Source organism: Medicago truncatula, chromosome 6 (assembly GCF_003473485.1).
Source record: "Medicago truncatula cultivar Jemalong A17 chromosome 6, MtrunA17r5.0-ANR, whole genome shotgun sequence".
NCBI classification, from domain to species: domain Eukaryota; kingdom Viridiplantae; phylum Streptophyta; class Magnoliopsida; order Fabales; family Fabaceae; genus Medicago; species Medicago truncatula.
Window position 1 is genome coordinate 18,748,307 of NC_053047.1, and position 23,720 is coordinate 18,772,026.

At 32.7% G+C, this 23,720-nt stretch overlaps 3 protein-coding genes across 3 annotated transcripts; 1 reads left to right on the top strand and 2 right to left on the bottom strand.

The window, feature by feature from the left end:
- The first annotated feature begins 461 nt into the window (after positions 1-461).
- LOC25480061 (albumin-2) lies at positions 462-1,560 on the top strand. The gene has a single exon (XM_013587497.3). The coding sequence runs from the start codon at positions 629-631 to the stop codon at positions 1,319-1,321; it is 693 nt and encodes a 230-aa protein (XP_013442951.1). The 5' UTR covers positions 462-628; the 3' UTR covers positions 1,322-1,560.
- A 2,130-nt stretch (positions 1,561-3,690) lies between these two features.
- On the bottom strand, positions 3,691-14,918 carry LOC25480060 (glutaminyl-peptide cyclotransferase). The gene is made up of 11 exons (XM_013587496.3): positions 14,534-14,918; positions 12,894-12,950; positions 11,040-11,075; positions 8,511-8,575; positions 6,597-6,660; positions 5,864-5,981; positions 5,600-5,697; positions 5,392-5,462; positions 5,071-5,098; positions 4,761-4,815; positions 3,691-4,113 (listed from the first exon to the last, which is right to left on the bottom strand). Exons 1-11 carry the CDS (start codon positions 14,801-14,803, stop codon positions 3,998-4,000), a joined length of 978 nt encoding a protein of 325 aa, XP_013442950.1. The 5' UTR covers positions 14,804-14,918; the 3' UTR covers positions 3,691-3,997.
- Positions 14,919-22,164: 7,246 nt separating this feature from the next.
- LOC112418295 (proline-rich protein 12-like) lies at positions 22,165-23,508 on the bottom strand. Its single transcript, XM_024774619.1, has one exon. It carries the CDS (start codon positions 23,506-23,508, stop codon positions 22,165-22,167), a length of 1,344 nt encoding a protein of 447 aa, XP_024630387.1.
- Positions 23,509-23,720: the final 212 nt, after the last annotated feature.

Here is a 23,720-nt window from a genome sequence, read left to right on the forward strand (position 1 = left end):
CCATATGTTTTATATATTAAAGATAAATATCGAAAATGCATACATGAAAGAATATCATGTGGAGGTGAACTCATACTCAATTGAGATTGGAAATGAAAGTGAAAGTGAAAAATTAATGTTTAAAAGGTTAAATAGAAAAAAAAGATAAAATTGGAATTTAAAAAATTGTGTTGGGGTAAAAGTACATGTGTCGGGATACAGGGTATAACCATGTGCAACATCTACCTCTAGTAACAATTTGAATTATAAACAATATTTTTTGTTTTGTAATTTTAAACTAGATGCATTATAAAATATATAGCATACAAACCCTAAATAATAAGACAATGTTATCCACAAACCTAGGCATTTGACCGTTATTTAATTTCATCACATGTGCCAGCACTGCTACTACATAAATATATGCAAACGCATTGGCATTTGGCATATGATTTATTATATTTTATTGTTCCTCTTATCAAATGCTGGAAGAAGTAATTAAGGATTTTTTTATTTTTTTATTTTTATCATTGTGTGTCTATATATATCCTTCTTCCCTTCCCTGTATTTGCTCACAAAACCTTCCTTGAATCGTAAAAAAACTCAAGAACAAAATTCCTCCTTGCCCACTATCCTTACTATACCTAAGATGACGAAATCTGGTTACATAAATGCTGTATTTCGTTCATCTAGGAAAAATGAAGCATACTTTTTCATCAATGATAAGCTCTTGGTTTTGGATTATGCTCCCGGAACCAGCAACGATAAGATTTTACATGGACCTGTTTTTGTTCGCCACGGGTTTCCATCGCTTGATAATACAAAATTTGGAAGCAATGGAATAGATTGTGCCTTTGACACCGATGACAACGAGGCGTTCGTCTTTTATCAAGGTCTTTGTGCTAAGATAGAATATGTTCCACAAACTGACAAAGACAAAATAATCTCAGGTCCTATGAAAATTGCGGAAATGTTTCCTTTTTTAGAAGGAACGGGTTTTGAACATGGAATAGACGCTGCATTCAGGTCAACTTTGAACAAAGAGGTTTACTTGTTCAGAGGAGATAAGTATGCTCGTATAGACTATGGCACGAACAGTCTTGTTCAAATTATCAGGGACATCAACAGCGGGTTTACTTGTTTCCGAGACACGATCTTTGAAAAGGGAATCGATGCGGCTTTTGCTTCTCATATCCCGAATGAAGCTTACCTTTTCAAAGGAGATAACTTTGTGCGTATCACTTTTACACCAGGAAGATCAGATGACTACATTATGGGGGGTGTTAGGTCAACTCTTGATGTTTGGAAGTCTCTTCGGGACATCATACCTCTGAAGAATTAATCAATACCGGCATTCGCGAAAGGGATCATCTTGCTAAAGAACAACACAATGAACTTCTAAAATAGTAATGTGAACGAATCTACAATAAAATAAAGAAGGTTGTTTTTCATGTTTATTTTCTTTGTTTGTATCAATCATCATTAATGTAATATGTGTGTATCATGGTTTGCTTCCGTTCCTTGATTTAATAAAAGTGTGTCTTCCCATTGTTTATTTCTCCCCAAATATGATGTTTGTTTATATCTCTAATGTGATAGTGTGAGAATCAATTATTAGTCATTATATTAAAATAGATGGTTAGAACGTGACTGTTAGTTTCCATTTTTTTGGTTTCGCCTTCGCATCCTTTTTCTTTCATTTGAGCTACGGACAAATAATAATTAAACGTAATCTCTTCTCTTAGTCTGAATTTGAACATTGATTTGTCACGTTGTGAGAGACTAACCTCTTGTAATAAACTTGACTTCGGTTGGTGGAGAAGTCATATTGTAAATGTGAGAAAGATAAATTTGGTTATAGCTAAAACCAAATCATCCAAACAAAAACAGTAAAAAAGACGTTCTTTCTTTTGCTTTAGTCTATTTTCATTCATCGACGGTCTAATTGATAATAACTAATAAGCATATATTGGCTTAAAAATTTGGGAAAAGATGCACAAAATCCAAAATACCAAATACTAAATGATAATCGTGTTGAACTCCTTGGTGAAAGACAACATTTGGAGACTAAAGCATAACCGATGGAACATTAGTGTGATGTTGAAAAATAAATTGAAAGATTAAACACCAAATAATTATATTTTGATCTAATGTTGTATGAATTGAAAAAATAGAGTGTGGGGCCCCACATAAAATAGAACTCACGCATTAGTAGTGTTTAAACTGCGGTATTTAATTTTAAATATTTGATAATGATAAAAATAATAGTAATTATTATTTTTATTTGTGAATATCACTTCCCATAAATTTAGCTATGGTGGTTGTGATAAGAATAAGAATTTAATTAAATTTCTTATATTTCCTTCATTTAAATCTAATAGTTTGTTTCCTCCATTTTGATTTGTTTTTTTGATCCTATCCACAAGTGTTGTTGAAATGATTAATGGATAAACTTCATTTTAATCTTATCCATTAGAGTAACTGCTGTCGCAATGTTTGCTAAAACAGTTACAAAATTTCTATATAAACAGAGGACTCCATTCTTGACTTGTATAAATCTCGAACGATTTTCTACAGTGCAGTAGTTAACCGCACAGTTGTAGCTGGACTTGTTTTATCCTGGAGGCGGCGTGGTTGATAGTCTGCCTTGCACAATTTTGGCCAGTGTCACGAAACGTCTTAAAGAGAGCGGCATGGTCGTAACTTAACCTAGTAACAACTTCAGTAAATAATAGAATTTGGAAATCCAAATACAACAGTTTGAAAATGCAAAAATAACAATAACCCTTAAATATATGATAAATCATGGTGTTGTGGGTGGTTATTATGTTTATTGTTTTATAAAATTAAAACAAAGTTTAATATAAAGTCTAGTCCTAGCTCAACAAGTAGATATTGTTAGATTGAACACCTTTCATCATATTTAAAAGAAAGAACTCGCAGTTATATGTATAATTTTTAGGTGGTGCTTACCACTTCGTTTAAAATATATATTTATAGACGAAGGGTGTAAAATGAGATTTAATACTTTGTCATATTATGTGACACTGAAAATGGGAGTATTTATTTTTTTAATATCTAATTTTTTTAGTCATATTTTTTTGGTGGTGGTCAGACCTTACATATATTATGCATTGTCTATACTAACTGAGCTAAGCTCATGACATCTAATTTTTTTTAGTCATATTACCCATTGTCATATTAAGGATAAAATATGATAATTACTTAACCATTAAACTTTGATAAACAATCTTTGCACCTTAAAAAGTATAGAAATAATAAACCCGTCTTAAATTACAAGTCTTTTCAACAATCTCACACAAACCTTAAGCTACAAGTCCTTTTAACAATCTCACACAAATATAATTTTGTATATAGAAAATAAATTATGAGTGATATTACAAAATTATCTTTCGGTGATGGTATGAGAAAGAGAAGTTAAATTAATTTTAAGCAAAAGTAATAATTGGTAAAATGTGTGATAGGAAAAGAAACATTGATGTTACATTAAACATCTTACAAAATGACTTGTAATTTTAGACAAATTTTTTCTGCAAAAAGAAAAATACCGGACAAATATTTTGCAAAGTGACTTAATACTTGAGACAGTGGGAGTAATTTAATAAGATAATTGATAATTTAAATCCCACCAAGTCTATTTGATAAGCATTTATCAAAATTTCTAGACATGACCCTTCTCAAAATCACTTATTCAATCAATGTCTTAATTTGTGATGAAACATGCCATGACAATAATTAAGCCTTATAAATTTTTACTCTTTTGGGGTTGTATTTTCATTCTTGTTCAGCTCACATGAGATCTCAAATGTATTTCCTGTTACTGACAACCTTAGCTCTATAATACAGAAAAATTAATTGACCTGCTGCAGAAAAATGATACTATAAAATGATTGCAGAGGCTTTGTTTCGAAAAGGATCATGTTCATGTCATTACATTGCATCTTCATAGTTTCAATTTGGCTGCCCATTCTTCTAAATAGACTTCAAGACCTATAAATCATGAAAAATTGAAAGGCTTGCGCAAGCAAAGCTTCTCAACCATCCCTTCCTCAATTCTTGACTTTATGGGTGTAATTTTGATTTCAAACAACTTTGGCCACAGTTTTCCAGTCACTGCAACCAAGAACAAAAGTCACATAAATTTAATGGAGAATAGAAAACTAAGCCTGATTGGTTTGAATAAAACTTCTGTTTTTATCTACTAATTTTAAAATATTTGTACAAAATAAGGTGTAAAAAAAATTGTCTTCGCCGTTTCCTACACAGATCTTTAAAAACAGAATAAAAACAAGCAACTATAACAACAACAAAGCCTGTTTGATTTGAAAAAACTGCTTTGTGAAAAATAAATTGTCTTCATTGTTTCCTATATAAAACCTTTTTTCAGGCATTGGATTAAGAAAAAAATTTAAAACCTTTTACTTACAAAAATACCACCTTTTTCACATTGCTTATGTTTTCAAAGTTTTGTATAAAAAATATTGAAAAACAACTTTCCATAGTATTCAGTATTTCAGAGATTCATGGCTAGTATATTGAACCTTGTACTCAAATGCATAAAACTTTTAGCATTTTGAAGTGAAAAACAGTATAGTTATATTCTTTAGGCAGGTCAGGTGACCTCAATATGACTCTTATTTTCATTGTGTGTCATGCTTAAAAAAATGAAATAAGTCTTAAATGGACAGAACGGAAATGATACATTTAAATAGAAAAGGAAAAATCAACAATTTATAATAAATTGAAAAACTGGATCCTACCGAAAATTCGCTCCTGCTCAGCATCCCAAGCTATCCCATTCAAAACATCAATATCCTAAAATATAAAAGATCAACACATAAGCAGCAATCATGTGCAGCAGCTACCTTAAATAACAATTTTGATCTGGAAACAGGAATATATAAGGTAATTATTTATTTAAAGCGGCTTGTTTTATTTATTTTTTTGAAGAAAAAGCAGCTTGTTTTATTATTTTTATCCTATTTTAAACTCATTGCCTTCTAAAATATAACCAATACACAATGAGACCAAAGTATAATTTGTAGATATCAAAAGGCTCAGATTCCTTACATTATTCCCAGCTTCGATTAATTCTTTCCTGCATAGAAAAGGTTAAACATAACTGTAAGCAACAAATAAAAGAAGATAAACTAAACAAAGTATTGGCATCAGTATGGTTATCCCTCCAATGATAAATTTTTGGCATCAAAATCATCAAAAAATAGTTCATAGGAACAAATTAATGCCTTGCATGTGATTTAAAATCATTGGGGAGCAATTTAATGTTGTTAATCTACTGAAACCAAATTCGGGATTCAATTTGTTGTGTCAAACCATACATACGAACAAGCATTTAGTGGATATTTTTTAGAAGAAAAGGAAGACAGATACCTTAAATTTGGGAGGAGAATCCATCCAACGACAAGACCATCATTAGGAGAGATTCTCGCAATACAGTCAGTCTACACAAGAAAAATCAAATTCAAACAAAATCCAGCTTAATAGAGAATCTTAGGCCGTAGAAATCATCCTTACATGGCTAACATTTTTCTTCACATTTTTAAGGAAAGAGATATATTTGCTCTAACATCAAACATACCGTAAAAACATTTGCCCAAACTTCATCATTTATATATTCCAGTTCATTGAGATTGTGTACTTGATGACCCTTATAGTAGATAACTTGTTTTGATATAGCTACATTGAAGAAGGAAGTGTAAGTTCCATAAAAATGCAAGGCAAGCACAGAAAAACTAAACAAAGTATTTTCAAGTTAAAAAGCTAGAAACAAAAGAGTTTGATAAAGGGGTCTGCTTATAAAATGGTAAAACGAAAGAAATATAATTTAATTAGTGAGACTGACCTTTAAATGTTTGAGGATCAATTTTATACAATGTCGAACTGCCATCACTTCCAAACAAGACTTTTCCATCAGTTGCGAGACCCCAACCATCTTTCATGTCATGATTAAATGTCCCAAGCTACAGAAATTTTCAAATTAAGCAGTTAAGATCTGGCTCGCAATATTAAAAGGCATTGTGAGGCAATCACCTCTATGCAGAAGAGAATCTCCGGAAAAATAATCAAACAAAAACAAGTTCAGTATCACCAAAATCCTTGCATGTAAACTGCACCACAGGTAACAACTTGAGTATAAATTACACCTATCCAGCTTGTATAAATGTTCAATTTGTTTTAATGAAATCAATATTACAAGATCTAAATTTCTGCCAGGGAAGAGTTTGAATCAGATATAACAGTTATCTGAAATTGCTGCTTATACTACAGTTCACATGTCAATCAAACTTTCAACTTCTAGCTTGATGTTTAAAACTCACAAATTGAAGCTGCCAAAGAAGCAAAGTAGTTTATGGTATTAATAAAAGTGAAAAATATAATCAAAACATCTAAGATTACACAGTATAAACTTGAAGTATGATTTAATCATGCAGAAAAGCAAGGACAGATTGCATATAATCAATAATTTCACAGTGCTGTTGCTTTTCTTAGTAGTCTCATTGAATCAAAATTTCTGGAGTTTCTCAAATCATGACAAAGACAAATTATTACATGAGTAGGTAGGTAAAGCAACAAACTTCGCTTAAATTTTTCGGGTCATAGGTGAATCCTTTTGTCTGCAACCAAGTTACTTGAATCAGCCTACAAAAAGGGCACCAGATAACAGCATTAGGATAAACATAAACAACAAAACTAGTTAAAATAACTTGATGATTAATCATTATTAACAAATGTCGTTTGTCTAAAACAAAAGTACATTACAATAAGATCAAGGTAAATTAAACATCCTGACAGCATCCAGGAACAATTAAATCACAATATTACAAACAAAAATAAATAAATCAGGGACATTCGGCAGTTTTCATGTTTAGCAATCAAAATTGGTAAATATTTTGCATTTTAGTAGTAATACGGATAACTTTTTTTTCCAAAAAGAACTAAAAGACAGTTAAAATAATGTTAATGTAGAAAAATAATATTGAGGTTGCTCAGGCACTCCTATTTAAGATGGTATTAGGACCTATCCAAGAGCCGTCCAACTATTGGGCCACTCAGGTTACGTCTAGAAATCCAGTCCTTCGCAGAGGGGGAATGTTGAGAGTCCCACATAGAAAATAATATTGAAGTCTCTCAGGCACTCCTATTTAAGGTGTTATTAGAACCTATCCAAGAGCCTTCCTACTATTGGGCCACTCAGGTCACGGTCAAGAAGTTCAGTCCTTGGCGGAGAGGGTGTGTCGAGAGTCCCACATTGGACATAAATATGACCTAAAACTAAGTTAATTACTACTCCCTCCGGTCTTTTTTATAAGAAACCAAAATAACAATTTTTTTTGTCCTTTTATAAGAAATGTTGACCAATTTTTAAGTGTGTTTGAAATTCATGTGCGCCCTTATTTATTATGAGAGAGAATATTAAAAGTATGTTGGTGGAATCAAGAGTAATTAATTTAGGGGTATTGTATTCATGGAAAAAATTTAAATGTTGAGGTATATTAATGAAAATAACTATTTTCAATTTATTTCCTTGGTCTTGATGATTTATGTCTTTTGTTTCTTATACTCCCTTCGGTGCTCTTTTGTTTCTTATACTCCCTCCTGTGCTTTTTCTAAGAAACAAAAGACATAAATCATCAAGACCGAGGAAATACATTGAAAATAGTTATTTTAATTTAATACACCTCTGCATTTAAATTTTTTCCATAAATACCCCTAAATTAATTACTCTTGATTCCGCCAACTTACTTACTTTTAATATTGTCTCTCATAATAAATAAGGGCACAAATGAAATTTAATTTCAAACAAACTTGAAAATTGGTCAACATTTCTTATAAAAGGACCAAAGAAATTGTTATTTTTGTTTCTTATATGGTAATTAACTCTTACCTTTAGGTCATATTTATGTCCAATTTGGGAAGCTGGCCATTAGCTTTTGATTTAGCTGCCAGCAAACAAGAAATTATCATTTGGCCCTTTATTTCACCATCATCTACTCTGACTTCGAAAATATCAATCAATTTTCAAATGATTTAAGTAAAATGGAAAGTCTAACTATTGAAGACAGTGGTGTCTTCCAGATAAACAATATTAAAATATAAAATTTACTTTACTTTCAATCTCCCTACAATAGAAGCTTTGTAGTACCGACACTTCTGATCAAAGGTGTGTCTGGTGTCCAACTCCGACATGTGTTAGTATCCGACACATGTGTACATTCAATTATGTCATTTTTCAAACTATTATCAGTGTCAATGTTCAGTGTTTGTATCTCTTTCATGTTTGTGTTTGTGCTTCATAGTTACTATTTACTAACACATGTGACTGCATCTAATTTAGTATCTCAATCAAGTTATTATTAGGGATGATGTGTCAATATCATGTCTAATGGTTGTATCAGTGTCAGTGCTTCATAGAATAGAACCTTAGCTTCGTCAGAGTTTATTAATCAACATTAATAAATAAACAATGCAACATAATTTTCCTTACACACCTATTACCGAGGAGAGTTAAACCTTCGCCAAATAACAAATTATCCATCTTCTGGAGTTTCTCAACCTGAACATTGCACAAAGAACAAAGAATAAATATATGAAACGTTTCAGTGTCCTAATTAGAAACTCAATCAAATGCAACAAGCACGCAACTTATGAGAAAGTCTGAATTATCTACAACCACTACCGTGTTTATATGTAGGCTATTTTAACCTAATGGGCCTAACTAATCGACTAATGGACCTAAAACAAATTACTACCAATAAAATAAAAATTACTACTAAAATAATAATAAAAATATATTATTCACAACACTCCCCCTCAAGCTTGTGAATGAGTATCTATCATTCACAGCTTGAAAACAATTCTTTCCAATTTATTGTTGTTCAACCCATTAGTTGGAAGATCTGCAAGGTTGCCTTGGGAAGAGACATATACAGTGCAAATTAAACCACTATCTAACGAAGTGCCTGTCAACTTCAATATGTTTAGTTATATCATGCTGCACTGGATTATGAGTTATGCTAATGGCAGATTTATTATCACAATAGTGTCTCATTGGTTCATCGCTCTTTATCCTCGACATATCTCTTGTGACATTTCCCTGAACTCTACTTCAGCACAAGATATAAATACCACACTTTCTTTTTTACTCTCAAACTCATCGTAAGGGGAAGAATATATGTCAGGAAGATGAGTCTCTTCTACTTCCCGACCTTACTCTCAGACCAGAAGTTGAGGGTGAAACTAGAGGTGACATTGTTGAGACTACAGTTGATCTTGAAAAAGAAGGAAATGTTGGAGTTGATGTAAGACATGGGAAGTATATAGTATTTACAAGGAAAAAGACAATTTCTGAATTGGCACATCCTTTTTTTATAGCATTATTAATGGAGTACTTTATCAAAAATAATGTGAGGTCAAGTCATACATAATTAAGGAGAGTATTTTGTCAAATAAAATGGAGATGATAATTATGTATATTTTTGAGTAAAAGAAAAAATTCATACATAGTTATCATCACCGTAAAAAATACAAAAAAATAAACAAATCCCTTCAAACTACTGTGGACAACAATATCTCAGCCTTTCAATTCCTCTACATTTTTTGCACAGCTATCCCAGTCTTGGCTTCCAATTTGGGGCCGCAAAATGCCATCTCACACATGTAAATCTTGATATCTTTATCCTGCTCAAGATTCTTCTCGTAGTAAAAACAGATACACAAATAGTTCTCAAAAGGATAACTAGTAAGATGAGGAAAACATGCACATTCTTTTTAACAGAAGCAGATAATCAACATCAAAACAATTACTCTTAATTATACAGTTATCATATATTTGAGTTGTTCTTGGTTTTGGTTCATGAAAAATCACACAAGTATAATCCTGAGAGCTCCATTTCACTAGCAAAGAGATACCAACTGAAATCATAGTTTGAACAATCAACAATATGTACATGTGATGTAATTACCTATACTGTACATATTGTTGATTGTTCAGTCTATGATTTCAATTGGTGTCTCTTTGCTAGTATGAAGCTCTCGGTGGATTATTCTAGAGTAATTTCTCATTCATGTTGGATGCTCTGCTTCTGTTAAAGAAAATGGGTATGGTTTTCTTCATCGTACTAGTCATCCCTCTGAGAGCTTTTTGAGTATCTGGATTTTATTGAAAGAATCTTGAGCAGGATAAAGATATCTATGTGTACAGGCGTGAGATGGCATTTTGCAACCTTGAATGTCGTAACCAGAGGAAACTGTTGGAGGAGGGGGTGCCCGAATTGGAAGCCAAGGCTGGGATAGCTGCGCAGAAAATAGAGAGGAATTGAAAGGCCAAGATACTGTAGTCCACAGTATTTTGAAGGGTTTTTTTTATTAAAATAAATAAATAAATTATGGTGATGATAATTATGTATGACTTTTTTTTCACTCAAAAAATAAAATATACATAACTTTCATCTCCATTTTCTTTTATAGAAATAATTATCATCATAATTATGTAGGACTTGAGCTCACATTATTATTATTTTTAATGAAGTACTCGACATTAATAATGCTATAAAATTCTCTCAAAAAAAAACAAGAAAATAAAATGATATGTATAGATTCAGGAATTTTTCCTTAAATATACTAAATTTTTCACATGTCTTACACAAGCTCTAACATTTCCATCTTTTTCAGAATCAACTTCAATCTTAAAATTGTCACCACTAATTTCAGCGTCTAATTTCTAGTCCGAGAGTAAGCTCCAACATTTCCTTAATGATTGTATCTGATATGTGGGACTCTCAACACACACCCCTAAGACCCAATACTTGACATCTGGAGCGTGACCAAAATGGTGCAATTGTGGTTAGCTCAACGAATCTTGGATAGACTATGATACGAATCTTGTAAAGTGAGAGAGGACTCCCACTTATAAATATATTTTCAGGTCATAGCTCATCTGATGTTGGACTCTCAACGAAAAGAATGAACAAAGAACTCAAACAAGTAAATGGAAGAGTTCAGAAAGTAGGAGTCAGTACCTTCCCAGTATGAAGAGCTACTTTACGGACAGTGGACTGAAAAAAACAAATGATAAAAATGTTAAAACAAATATTAATCATAAAAACAACATTAATACTTCAAAAAAATATATATAAAAACATTAATTGTATGTCTAAGAGAACAAAGATTAGAATGTAATTAGAAAACAAACCAAATCATGCTCAACAGTATTTTATAATTAGATAAAAGCTTAGTGACTCCATCTATGAGATAGCACCAGTAGTTGTCATATTCATATTCATCTTACTATTGTCTTAAATGACTGATGAACAAGTAGTGCAGTAAGCGTACTGAATGCAAACTATCAGAATGAATAACAAATTAATGCCTTAATCATGAAGAAGATTCCCAAGATTCCCAAACAAATTGTGCAAAGTTACCGATTCCGCTTAAATTGTATTTCACACATTCAAGTAAAAAAGCATCAGGCCAGAGAAAGCTTTCGAGAATTGAAAGGGATTTTGCCCAGCTCAAATGTAAATCTAAGCTCAATTAACAATAACTGGCCCTCGATTATATGGAAATAAACCCCATCGGAATTCAGTGTTTTTAACTAACAGTTGAAAAGATTATTGTGCCACAGAAGAACAAATAGAAGAATGCAAAGATAGAAAATAAGACTACACAAGAAGACAGATGAGCAAAAACAACTAAAATCTAAGAGATTGGATCATGTAACAAAAGCATGTCAAAGAAAAATATGAGCAAGAGACACGCCCTTAAAAAAAACCACAAGCACAGCTCCAGCAAGAAGTTAAAAAGTATACCCTATCGCATACAAACTATAGGCTTGAAAGAGAGCCATTGAACAGTCTTGCATTTCTTTGCATCCACAAACACTAGATTGCAGCAAAGACTTGACACTTCCACAAGATAGCATTTTTTGAGAGACAAACCATCTAACATAACGAGAAGAAACTAAAGCAAATCAACAGGGCAGAGCCAATACTATCCAAAATCCCAAATGGCTCATTCCAACGATAATTCACTACATAACAGTGTAGAAGGAGATGAGTTCCAGTTTCCAAACTAGTATAGCACATTGGACATATATTAGCATGTCATTAGTGCTAATCCTGTTATAAATGGTAGTCAGGACAGGACAACAGATCAAACCATAGATGAAGCTTTGGATTTTCAAAAGGATTTATATTGAACAAACTTGTTTGTTTCAGTGTTGTCGATTGCAGATGGCAGGCAGACCATGGCGGAGAGCCAAAAATCTGACAATACTGGCCGAGTTAAGGCGCCGCCATCCAAGTATGGAGGCATGGCACTGCCATCCTTCAAAAACTTAACCATGGTGGAAAGCCAAAAACCCGCCTGCCACCGATATCCACCATAACCGATATTTGTTTCTATTAGAAGGAACTAATCGTAATGGGCAATCTAAAATACTTTAGGATTACAAACTGATCCAACAAGTTACTTTATTTGTGTTGTGTCTCGCATCCGTGTCGTTGATGGTACTTTATAGATACCAACCAATACTACAATCATTTTACCAGCCCAGCGCAAAAGACTCCTACCGTTCTAAGCTCTGGCCATGACCAGATTTTCTAACCCAATCCCATCAGCAAAGTTGTTTCTTCTGTGACGCAACCCATTACCACCAGATCAAAAGATAACAGTCTTTAAGTTTAACAAAACAAAGATTAAAGCTCAACAAAATATTATAATCGTTCTTTGAACAAAATAAACAAATTGATGTGACTGATGTCAACTAACTAAAATTCAAGGATACACAATTTCCATCCACTACAGCTGTAAAAAGAAAAAAGAAAAAAAGCTAATAAAAAAGCAACAGAAGAAAAGAAAATGAATAACATTACCTTCCCATAAATACCAGTCGACTCAAATAAGCTGTCATTTCCAGCATAAAGAAGACCCTGAAAGAAAACAAGCAGAGAGAAGCATTAACTAACAACTTCATAAAGATTTTCAAAATATATCTCCTTGCATAAAACTCAATATATGCAATAATCAAATAGATAATGTACTACTTATGCTAGCTTGGACATCCAAGCAAGTTGCCATGTCCATCACTGAAATTCAGTTTTGTGTTTAAGTCATTCATTATCTTCAATTTGTGCTGAAGACAGCAGACTCTTTAAAATTTAACTGAAAACCCATTAGACTTTAAGTGTACTGTGTGGCCTCCAACATTAGTTAGTTCTAGTCTAACTGGTCCTAAATTGATTCCATGTCTACCAAAAAGCTTAAATTTCTAGCTTTTGCAATGACATAGAATCAATTATCAAATTTATTAAGGGCCTGTTTTGATTGGCTTATTTGAGCGTATCTACTATGAGGGGTAACCTTGGCGCAACTGGTAAAGTTGTTGTCATGTGACTGAAAGGTCATGGGTTCAAGTCAACAGCCTCTTGTGTAAAAAACAGGGTAAGGCTGCGTACAACACACCAAATGGTGGGACCCCTTCCCGAACCCTGCGTATGCGGGAGCTTTAGTGCAGCCGGTTGCCCTTTTTTTTTTTTTTTTTATTTGAGCGTATCTATTGGCATATGTTTTGTGAGACTGTTTGGGAGAACTTATCAAAACAGCTTATGACATTCTTCAAAAGCTGCTTTCAGTTTATGCTCATAAGTTATCCGATAAAACTTATGAAAACAGATTATAGCTGATACAAAAATAAAATAACGTTGTTTAATCGTTTACTATGACTGAAATATGGGTTATAATAGAACACTATGGCGTAATTTGATCAATGTAGTTGACCCCACTCAAGGTCCATTTCGATTAGCTTACCTTTGAGCTTCTACAAAACAGCTTATGCAAATAAATAGCTTGTATGTATTATTCATAAGCTTGTCAAGGTAGTTGATAAAATAACAACTTACGAAGATATAATTTTCGTTAGTAAAAACTTGTGAATTATCATAAAAGCCTATTTATTTGCATAAACTACTTTTCATAAGCTCAAAAAATAAGTCAATGCAAACGGGCCAGCGGGGAAAATGCTTGGTTGTTGTTGTTGTTAATCATTTAGTATAGAAATAGATTATACGTGAGCACTTATCTTGATAACCATTTCTGCTATAAGTTGTTTATCCAAACAGTACCTAAATGGCAGATACTACACACCTATGAAGCACGGACACTCATCGGATTAGGCGTGTCCAGTGTCGGACACACGTGTTGTGTCCGACACCGACACGACACTGAAACTGTAATTACACTAAATTATGAGATTTTTGAAAATTATTAGCTGTGTCGGTGTGTGGTGCCTGTCATGTACAGTGTCCATGTCCGTGTCCATATCCGTTCGTAGATACACACTCAAGCAATTTTGATCAAAAATATTGAAACATAATCACTTTTCATTATAACTAATTTTGACCAAAATCAAATAATCGTTTTTCATCACCACACATTGAAAAAAATAAACAACTTAAAAAGTCAAATACATAATATGCAAAAAAAAAAAATATAGAAAGAAAAAAATGAAGTTGACCTGAGTAAAAGCTTGAGGATCATGAGGAAACACATTAACAACAGTGATCGTATCAATCGAAACAGATTGTTGAAACGCACGCCAAGTGTTCGATGAAACGAGCAAGAGACAGAAAACAGAAATGACAAGTAAAACGGCGAGAATAGCGGAGACAGTGGCGAGATGTTGAGGCTGACGGCGGCGCGTTGGAGGTGAAGGAGTCGCCATTGAAGGGTTTGGGTGAAGGCGCGATTCACGAGGTCTCTTCTTCAGAGATCTGGTTTTGGCCATAGTTCTTCATGGGAACGAGAGAGAAGAGAGAGGAATGTATAAGATCGTAGGCGTTGTTGAAGTTGACGTTGAACAACGGATGTAGCTAACGTACGCCTGCTATTCTACTTTCTGATAGGGGGTATAATAGCGGTAAATAAGAGTTACAAGTAAGTGATGAAAATGTTATTGACACATTTCATTACGCTGAGGCAAAATACGATTTTGTCCCATCGATATTTAACTGTCGAGGAATTTAAAAATCGGCTGCAGTTAACTACCGAGGAAAATATTGATAATTAACTGCCGAAAATTATATTCCACCTGCTCCCCCTGCACATTATTTCATCATCAACTTCCATACCACTTTCATCCAAACCCCAAATCCAATCAAAAAATTCATCAAATCTTGCTCCAAAATCATTCAAGCATCAAGCATAGGAGGTATCAACACACTTTTGACGTAAAAAAACAGGTATTGAGCATTTTAATCGCTCATTTTTTGGCTTTGTTATGGTTTTTACGTCAGTTTACGTAGAACTCTGTCATGGGAATCCTCGGTAGCTTACTACCGAAGTAAATTTCGGTAGTTTATTGCCGCGGAAAACCTCGGTATTAAGGTACTGAGGAATACTTGTGAAAAATATTCACAACGAAATAATGGCAGCTAGTGGCCATTTTTTCCAAAAAAAATTCTTTTTTTTTTGTTTTTTTTTTGTTTTAATTCATTATGGCATTGATGTTTATGCATTAGTTAGGTGTTAATTCATATTTTTGTGTTGTTTAATTATAGTAATGGTAGAGAACGCAGAAGATGTTTCGGAAGAGACAGAGCAACAATTTGAAGTTATTGCGGAAGATGAGGAAGATTCTAATTCACTTGATCTTCCCCAACCACTTGCTCTTTAATGAGTGATTTTTTTGTCGGTGTTAGTCATTTTGTTTGGTAAAAATTACACCGACGTATACTTTGGGGTCAAAATTGTAACGCCAATTTTTTGTGGCCAATATATAATTAACATTATGTAATTTATATTGATATATATGATAATATGACTTTTATGTGGTGAAACTAGTGCAATACTTATTTATTCGTTATTAATGTTTACGCATTTGATTTATTCATTATTACATTTCATTTAATTTTGTTCTAATCTATGATTCTTTTCTTAAAGCTTTTGTCAAGTGAAACATGTCCGAGGTTGCAAAAATTGAAGGCCGTGTTAGGTACTCCGCTTTTAAAAAGACAATTAAGGTTATGATAACGCCGACAGCCTCTCTTGATGATTTGAAGACACAACTTAATATTTATTTTGAGCATCTTGGTGAAAATCAATATACACGTCACTTGTTTGGTCAAATGTCGTGCATAGACCTAGGAGAAGATAGAAATGAATACGCATGGAAAATGACAAGTTATATGTCTTGGCTTATTAAAGACAATAGCGACGTCGAATTTATGTTTTGGAATATGGTGGAAAAATATATGTATGTTCGTTCCATATGCAATTGTGATGAATGTAAGTAGGGATTTAATATAATGATGTGTAATGAGTTGTAATGTGTTGTTTAATTATGGACACTTTTTAACGTTTTGATGAATTTCAAACTTTTGTGTAATTTGAACCAAATGTCGGTTTGATTTAATTATGGACAATTGTAAAAGATATTGTATTTTTCGAGTTTCAATATTGTATGATTTATATTGCTTTTGGAAATGCTCTGGTTTAATTACAGGTAAAAACTGGCCGAAAAATGGCTTAGAAATGCTTTATGCAATGTGTCAACAACAATTTTCGTAAGTGATAGGGTAAATCAAGAGTTACAAGTAAGGTGGAAGAGAAATGATATTTTTACAACCATTTTATTACAATTTTTTGATAACTTTTTCTTTCAAACTTATATTTTATTTTTAATTTTTTTTTATCAAACTTATTCATTTCTTGTTCAAAAAAAATATCGTTATTTTTTTTCTTTATTTTTCACTTTTTTTTGTTTTGGACCAATGAGAAGAGAGAAAATGAAAGTTGTTATCAAAGTTGTCACAAATGATTGTACATATATCATTATTCAATGTCGAAACATAAGGTGGTTGGAGTAAAATTTGTAAGAGCATATGTGGTTGATAAATCTATTGAGTATTTAAATGAGTTTTACCTATTTGTTTGATTAGGATTATGTCATTAGACTTATCCAACAATCCCAAAACAAGAAGAGTCTACTCACTAACGTTTATTGTAGACATAGAAGAGAAGAAGAAGAAGAAGAAGAAGAAGAAAGAAGAAGATAAAAGTAAATAACAATAAAATAAAGGTGTACTTTTATTCCAAGAACAAAAGATGAATTGTTATGATAGCTAGCTACTCAATTTATAGTGTATAACGACTTAAAACCTAAGCAATACATCACTAGAATGTTCCACAAGAAACCAAGGCTTTTAGGTTAGAAATAAACTAATAGGTAGCTTGTCCAGAAAGCAAAATCAGCAAAAGGGCTAAAGTGGGGCACACCTCTTGTATATATTTGTACAAGATCTTCAAATTCTTTGCACATGATATTTTTGTATGAGATATTCATATTTTTGTCCTCAATCCTTGCACCAGATATTTTTGTATAAGATCTTTTATATTTTTGGCACGAATTAGCTCCGATTCTCCTTTCTTTTGCTCCAAGACTCAATCTTTAGAATATTTGTTCTTGAAATATAATAACTTGCAATTGTAATAAAAGAGTTCTAAAAAGAAAATAAACTTAAATAAAATAAACTCAAATATAAATAAAACACACTTAAATATTATATTAAAATAACTATTTATTGACTTAAGAAGATGATAATTTATGATAGAATAATTTAGATGTGAACAAATATCTATATACTTATATTAAAAGAAATGTCCTTTGAATTTACCATTTTGCCCCTATTAGGGGCAATTTGGTAAATTAATTATTGGCTGAGTTTTTTTTTTAAGGTTGCCTATGAATTTCCATTTTTGCCCCTAACCAATTTTTTTTAATTATTTTCTAATTTTTATATTTTTAATAACTTTTAATTATTTTCCAATTTTTATATTTTTAACTATTTTTCAATTTTTTCTCCCAAATTCAGTTGCTTCTACATTGCCGTTGTGGGAGATTAAGGTATCGTTTGACCCGACTTTTTTCAAACTTCTCTACATTTTTAAGGAGAAGTTAGGGCAAACACAATATCAATTAAGTACTTACTAAAAAAAGAACATTTTTTGAACGCATAAAATTGAATGGAATGAGCCTTGACCAGAAGTTGTTGAATGTTACTTTAAAAAACTACTTCTCCACAATTTATTTCACAAACACCTCTTTTCAACTCACGCTTGGAACCTTTTCTTTATTTTTTAATATTATATTTCAATATCTTTTTCTTATTCAAAAAAACTAAACATATATGTTTCTATGACACCAACAAATATAATATCATATAGTATAAATTCCAACATTTATAATAGTAATTTTTTTAAGAAATCATCGGGCTTCTTCATGAGATTGTCAAGATAATTCCAATTGGGACTAGAAAGAAATTGTGTACGAATATTGTGTTGAAAGTAAAAGGTATTATTTTCTTATTTGTCAGCATAAGATGATAGGATTTTGTATAAGTTTGATAATGACCTGAAAGATGTATTTTCTTATGCAGTGAGAATATAGTTGATGTAACACTATGGGAAAAATATTTCGTAGCTTTATCATTTACCATCTATTTACCTCGAGTTCTTTGCTTCCATTTTGTAGTCAATGGCAACCTAAATATATGTAACAATTGGTCAGGTTCGAGGCTGCTCATCAACCTACATTATCCAGTTGTTGATAAGTTTAAGACTTAGTAAGTTTGCATTATGATTTCACAATACAGTGTTAGAGTAAATTATTATTTCACAATCTAATTTGATTTCTTTTTTTACCATGTTTCTTGAATTTTTGTCGTGACCTTAACACTTCTCAAGCTTAGAGTCAAAGCATCAGTCAGAACTTAAGTCAGAGTTCGGCTTCTTCTCAATGTACTTCGTACAACGATTTTTTCAATTTGTCTCAAGTTAGGCCAATTGTTGAATTTATAAACTTAGTCAAGGTCTGCTTTTTTTTATGTACAAACATGCTTTGAATTTTTTACGCACAAATTAAAAATATATATTGCATTATTCTTTATTTCATGTGCATATTTGTGTTAGGATACATATTGCATCATCATTTGGAAAGCAACTAAATTCAATCTTAACCAATTTGGATAATATTACGAGAGTTTCACCAAATGTTCGAAGACATCATTGTCAAATGGTGCTAGCTATAGATGCACATGCGGAAGCGATGCTTAATTTCCATCTGTTTCAACAATGTTAATTGGTCAACGGGGTTCATATAATGCACATAAATGCATTTATCTAGCCTTTTTAGGAAGATAAATTAGAAGTCATGATACATTTTCTTTAGCTTAAAATCAATTATGCTACCTTTATTTTATAATTTATATGTAACTATATTCGCATACGTCTTATCCATGTTAATATGCATTAGACTAATATTGTTGTTATTTCCCTGTTTAGCATTTCCCAAATGAGGTGTCAAGAACAATTCTAAAAGGAAAGCGCAAAACAATCACTCTCATTAGTTCCAATTGTTTTCATCCTAAAAATTATGTCAATTCCTAATCTCATAAACTGATTATATGATCTCTAAATCAGCTCATACATATTTTATGATGAATCACAATGTTCCGTTGTTTTAACATCTTTTCTTTCGAAGAATTTTTTTATGCTGTGATTATCTAAGGTTATTATTTTACCTTAGATAAACATTAATTGTAAAAGTCTAGAGGGAAAAATTAGGTTAAAACTAGAGCTGACATTTTGCATAAATTAAATCTAGGGTTAATATAGTAAAGTCACGCGAAAAAATACGTTAAATCTAGGGTTAATATTGCGTCACGGGTTAACATTTAGAAATAAGAGATGACATTTTGCATAAATTAAATCTAGGGTTAATGTAGTAAAGTCACACGAAAAAATTAGGTTAAATCTAGGGTTAATATTGCGTCACGGGTTAACATTTAGAAATAAGAGATGTCATTTTGCATAAATTAAATCTAAGGTTAATATAATTTGTTTAGTAAATTTTAAGAGAAAAATTAGGAGCGATTTGTTTATTTTGATTTCCCTAACAATTAACGTTAACATTTTATTTAAATTAAACAGGATTAATTAAATAGGGTTAATACAGTAAAATTAAGCAAAGAAGTTAGGTTAAATCTAGGACAAAATTTTGAGTTCGGGTTAACTTTAAGAAATAAAATAGGTTAAGTATAGCAAGACGGATTAACATTTATAAGTAAGAGATTAGGTTAAGTATAGCGAGACGGGTTAACGGTTATTCCTTTCCAAAAAAACAACATATAATTGGGAACATCATTTTATTTTACTTTAGATAAACATTAAATGCAAAAGTGTGGAGGGAAAAATTAGGTTAAAATTAGAGATGACATTTTTCATAAATTAAATCTAGGGTTAATATAGTAAAGTCACGCGAAAAATATGTTAAATCTAGGGTTAATATTGCATCAAGGATTAACATTTAGAAATAAGAGATGACATTTTGCATAAATTAAATCTAGGGTTAATATAGTAAAGTCACATGAAAAAATTAGGTTAAATCTAGGGTTAAATATTATGTCACGGGTTAACATTTAAAAATAAGAGATAACATTTTGCATAAATTAAATCTAGGGTTAATATAATTATTTTAGTAAAATTAAGGAGATAAATTAGGAGCGATTTGTCTATTTTGATTTCCCTAACAATTAACGTTAACATTTTGATTAAATTAAATAGGGTTAATACTGTAAAATTAAGCAAAGAAGTTAGATTAAATCTATGGCAAAATTTTGCGTTCGGGTTAACTTTAAGGAATAAGAGATTACAATAGTTGTTATATTATTTTTTTATGTAGTGTTTTAGGCTCTGTGTTGTAAAATTTTGGTTTACGCAGTTTTGATTTTCATATTGATAAAGGACAACAATTTTCCGTAATTTATAAAATTTCTCCTTCGAAATTAAATTTTTAAAAAATACGTTATTCAACCCGTGCGAAGCACGGGTTTGTAACTAGTTACTTAACTTAAAACTAGAACCATTTTGTTATTGAAAAATTAAAAAATTGTATCCATTTTATTTTTTATCATGCAAACCTTTAATTTTTTATTATCGTTAGTCATCCTCTCTTGTAATAAATATCTAACCCATTGGCTTGGAATTTATTTGAAAATAGAATTGACCAACTTCCTATTCCTTTCATAATTTGCACACCTTTAATGGAAAAGAGAATTAATTATATTCCATCAACTAAGTAAGAAAGTAACTCACGACAAGTTTGTCCTTTTATTTTTTTTAAGAAACTAAACTAGTTTATTTAAATTAATATTGAGACAATTGAACTTGAGATTTTAAGTTGTAGCACACTCCAAAGTCTTAAGCTAACATCACCAAATATATTTTTGAGCCTAGATTTGTTTCAATTTTTTTAGGATAATTTTAATATAAATATAAACCTTGTATCAGAGTAAACCTTGAGATAGAGGAGGCTGAAAACAAGGGTTTGAAAGACAACACAAAACTAGGGTTTGTATAGAGTTTGCTCTTGGCAACAAACACTAGGGTTGGGATTGATTCACCTTAGGAAACACTATTAGGATTGAGTCACTTGGTGACGGGAAGAGATTGAGACTTTGGGTAGAATTAGGCCAGAGACTTATTCTTGTAACCCATTGATATCTCTTTTGTAAAGTTACTCATCATTATAGTGGGACAAAGGGTTTATCTCTCCCCCAGACCAGGTCAGTTTTGGACCGAACTGGGTAAACAAATTTTGTGTGTTTTCTCTTTCTTTTCTCTCGTTGTTTTCTATTTTTGCTTGTATTTATAACTTCCATGCACTTTGTTTAGTTGCTTGATTATTACTTGCTCCACACATCAAGTATTTTATTGGTATAATTTTTATCGAATTCACAACATGCAGAAAAGGAAGGATTGTCAACGTCAGGAAGGTCGGTTGATAGCACCGACCCAACAAAGCCCAAACGTGTGACCCGGAAGCCCAAGAAGCTGGAGGATTATGTTTGTGTGTTAGATGGGGCGACCCAGTAGAATCTGGACCGAAAACCCATTAGTTTCTATCTGTTTTCCCTTATGGTCTTAAGCCCATTTATGCTAAGCCCATAATAAGCTAGAAACCCTAGTTGCTCTAGCTATATAAGGTGTAACAGTGCCATTGGCAGCTTTTTATGAAAATCCCTATGCAGTTTTATGTTTCATTAATCTTTTGCATATCTTAATTTATTAGTAGTTCAGTAGTATAGTCTATCAATTGGTGCTTTCATTGAGCCGGCGAATAGGTATCTTGGGTGGGGTAGATGCGTTAGGTCGAGGTAGGGCTGGAAAAGATGGTGATGGGGGTTGTTTTTGTGGGTTGTTTGGGGTAGTGGTTCGGGGCCAGGACTGAGATGATGATATGGGGCGATTGTATTTGGGTTTAGAGTCTTTTAGTTTGGCTTCAATGAGCTTGGCAAGGCCGATGGCTTGGGAGATGGAAAGTGGGCGTTGAATAGCCATTTCATTGCGGATTTCAGGCGAGAGACCAGATATGAAACAGTTTAAAATGGCGTCGGCCGGTAGGCCAAGGACCCGGTTACCAAGTTTTTCAAATTGAGCTTGGTAATCAGAAACGGAACCGTCTTGACGAAGCTTGAATAGTTCGGCTTGGTGATTAGCATAGGTGGAGGGTCCAAATCTGAGTTCCAAAGCTTTAGTGAAGGAGAGCCAATCATGAAGTAGGTTATTTTGAAACATCCATTTAAACCAACTCAAAGCTTCGCCTTTCATATAGAAGGAGGACATGTGTACACGGCTTTCCATAGGGATTTGGTAGAAACAAAAAAATTGTTCCGCCTGAAATAGCCATTCTAAAGGGTCTGATCCATCAAAAGGTATGAGATCTAGTTTTGGTGAGCGGATGCTGGGTCCAGAATTTGTGGGAGGGAGCTGTGGTGAACTTGCTACTGGGAAACAAGGAAAAAAAGGCGGTAGGGGGGGTGCTTGTTGTGATGAGTTGTTGTAAAAAGCCATGGATGGGTGTACTGGTTGGGATGATTGTTGTGGGAGGTAATAGAGAGGGTTGTTGTAGTAAGGGGGCGGGAACGGTGGTATCGGCGGTGTGTGTGAAACGGGTTGTGTGGTAGGTCTTGTGGAGGTTGTAAGTATAGGGATTGGGAGGGTTGCGTGTGGTGTAGGTATGGAGGAGCCCAACGGCAGTGTTGTGGTTGAAATATATGGTTGAAAAGGTGGTGTGCTAGGGCTTGTGTGGATGAGGATCTGTTCATAACCAGGGGGAGGTAAAGGAGGTGGAGTATTACTTGAAGACATAGTCACAGTTGGTTGAGCGGTGGGAGGTTGGTCGTGAGTGCTGTTCTGGATCAATGTTGTGAGTTGGGAAGTAATGGTTTCAAAACGAGCATCTTGTAGGCTTGCTTGATTATCCAACCGCGTATGCAGCAGCCCAAGCTGATTTTCCAGCGTTTGATCTACTTGAACAAAGCGTTGGTTGATGGACTGAGTGTTGGTTTGGAGGATTTCTTCAAAATGGGAATGAACAGTTTGAAGAGCATCTTCTAGGTCTTTGGTAGTTGGGTTGGAAGGTTTAGGAGGCATGATGATTCAAGAATGAAAGCACCAATTGATAGACTATACTACTGAACTACTAATAAATTAAGATATGCAAAAGATTAATGAAACATAAAACTGCATAGGGATTTTCATAAAAAGCTGCCAATGGCACTGTTACACCTTATATAGCTAGAGCAACTAGGGTTTCTAGCTTATTATGGGCTTAGCATAAATGGGCTTAAGGCCATAAGGGAAAA

Excerpts from the sequence above, each read along its gene's own strand:
- LOC25480061 (XM_013587497.3), top strand. The coding sequence starts at position 629 with ATGACGAAATCTGGTTACATAAATGCTGTATTTCGTTCATCTAGGAAA.
- LOC25480060 (XM_013587496.3), bottom strand. The coding sequence starts at position 14,803 with ATGGCCAAAACCAGATCTCTGAAGAAGAGACCTCGTGAATCGCGCCTT. Across the intron at positions 12,951-14,533 it reads ATCCTCAAGCTTTTACTCAG|GGTCTTCTTTATGCTGGAAA; the intron begins GTCAACTTCATT and ends GTTTTCTTTCAG. Across the intron at positions 8,576-11,039 it reads TAGCTCTTCATACTGGGAAG|GTTGAGAAACTCCAGAAGAT; the intron begins GTACTGACTCCT and ends TGCAATGTTCAG.
- LOC112418295 (XM_024774619.1), bottom strand. The coding sequence starts at position 23,508 with ATGCCTCCTAAACCTTCCAACCCAACTACCAAAGACCTAGAAGATGCT.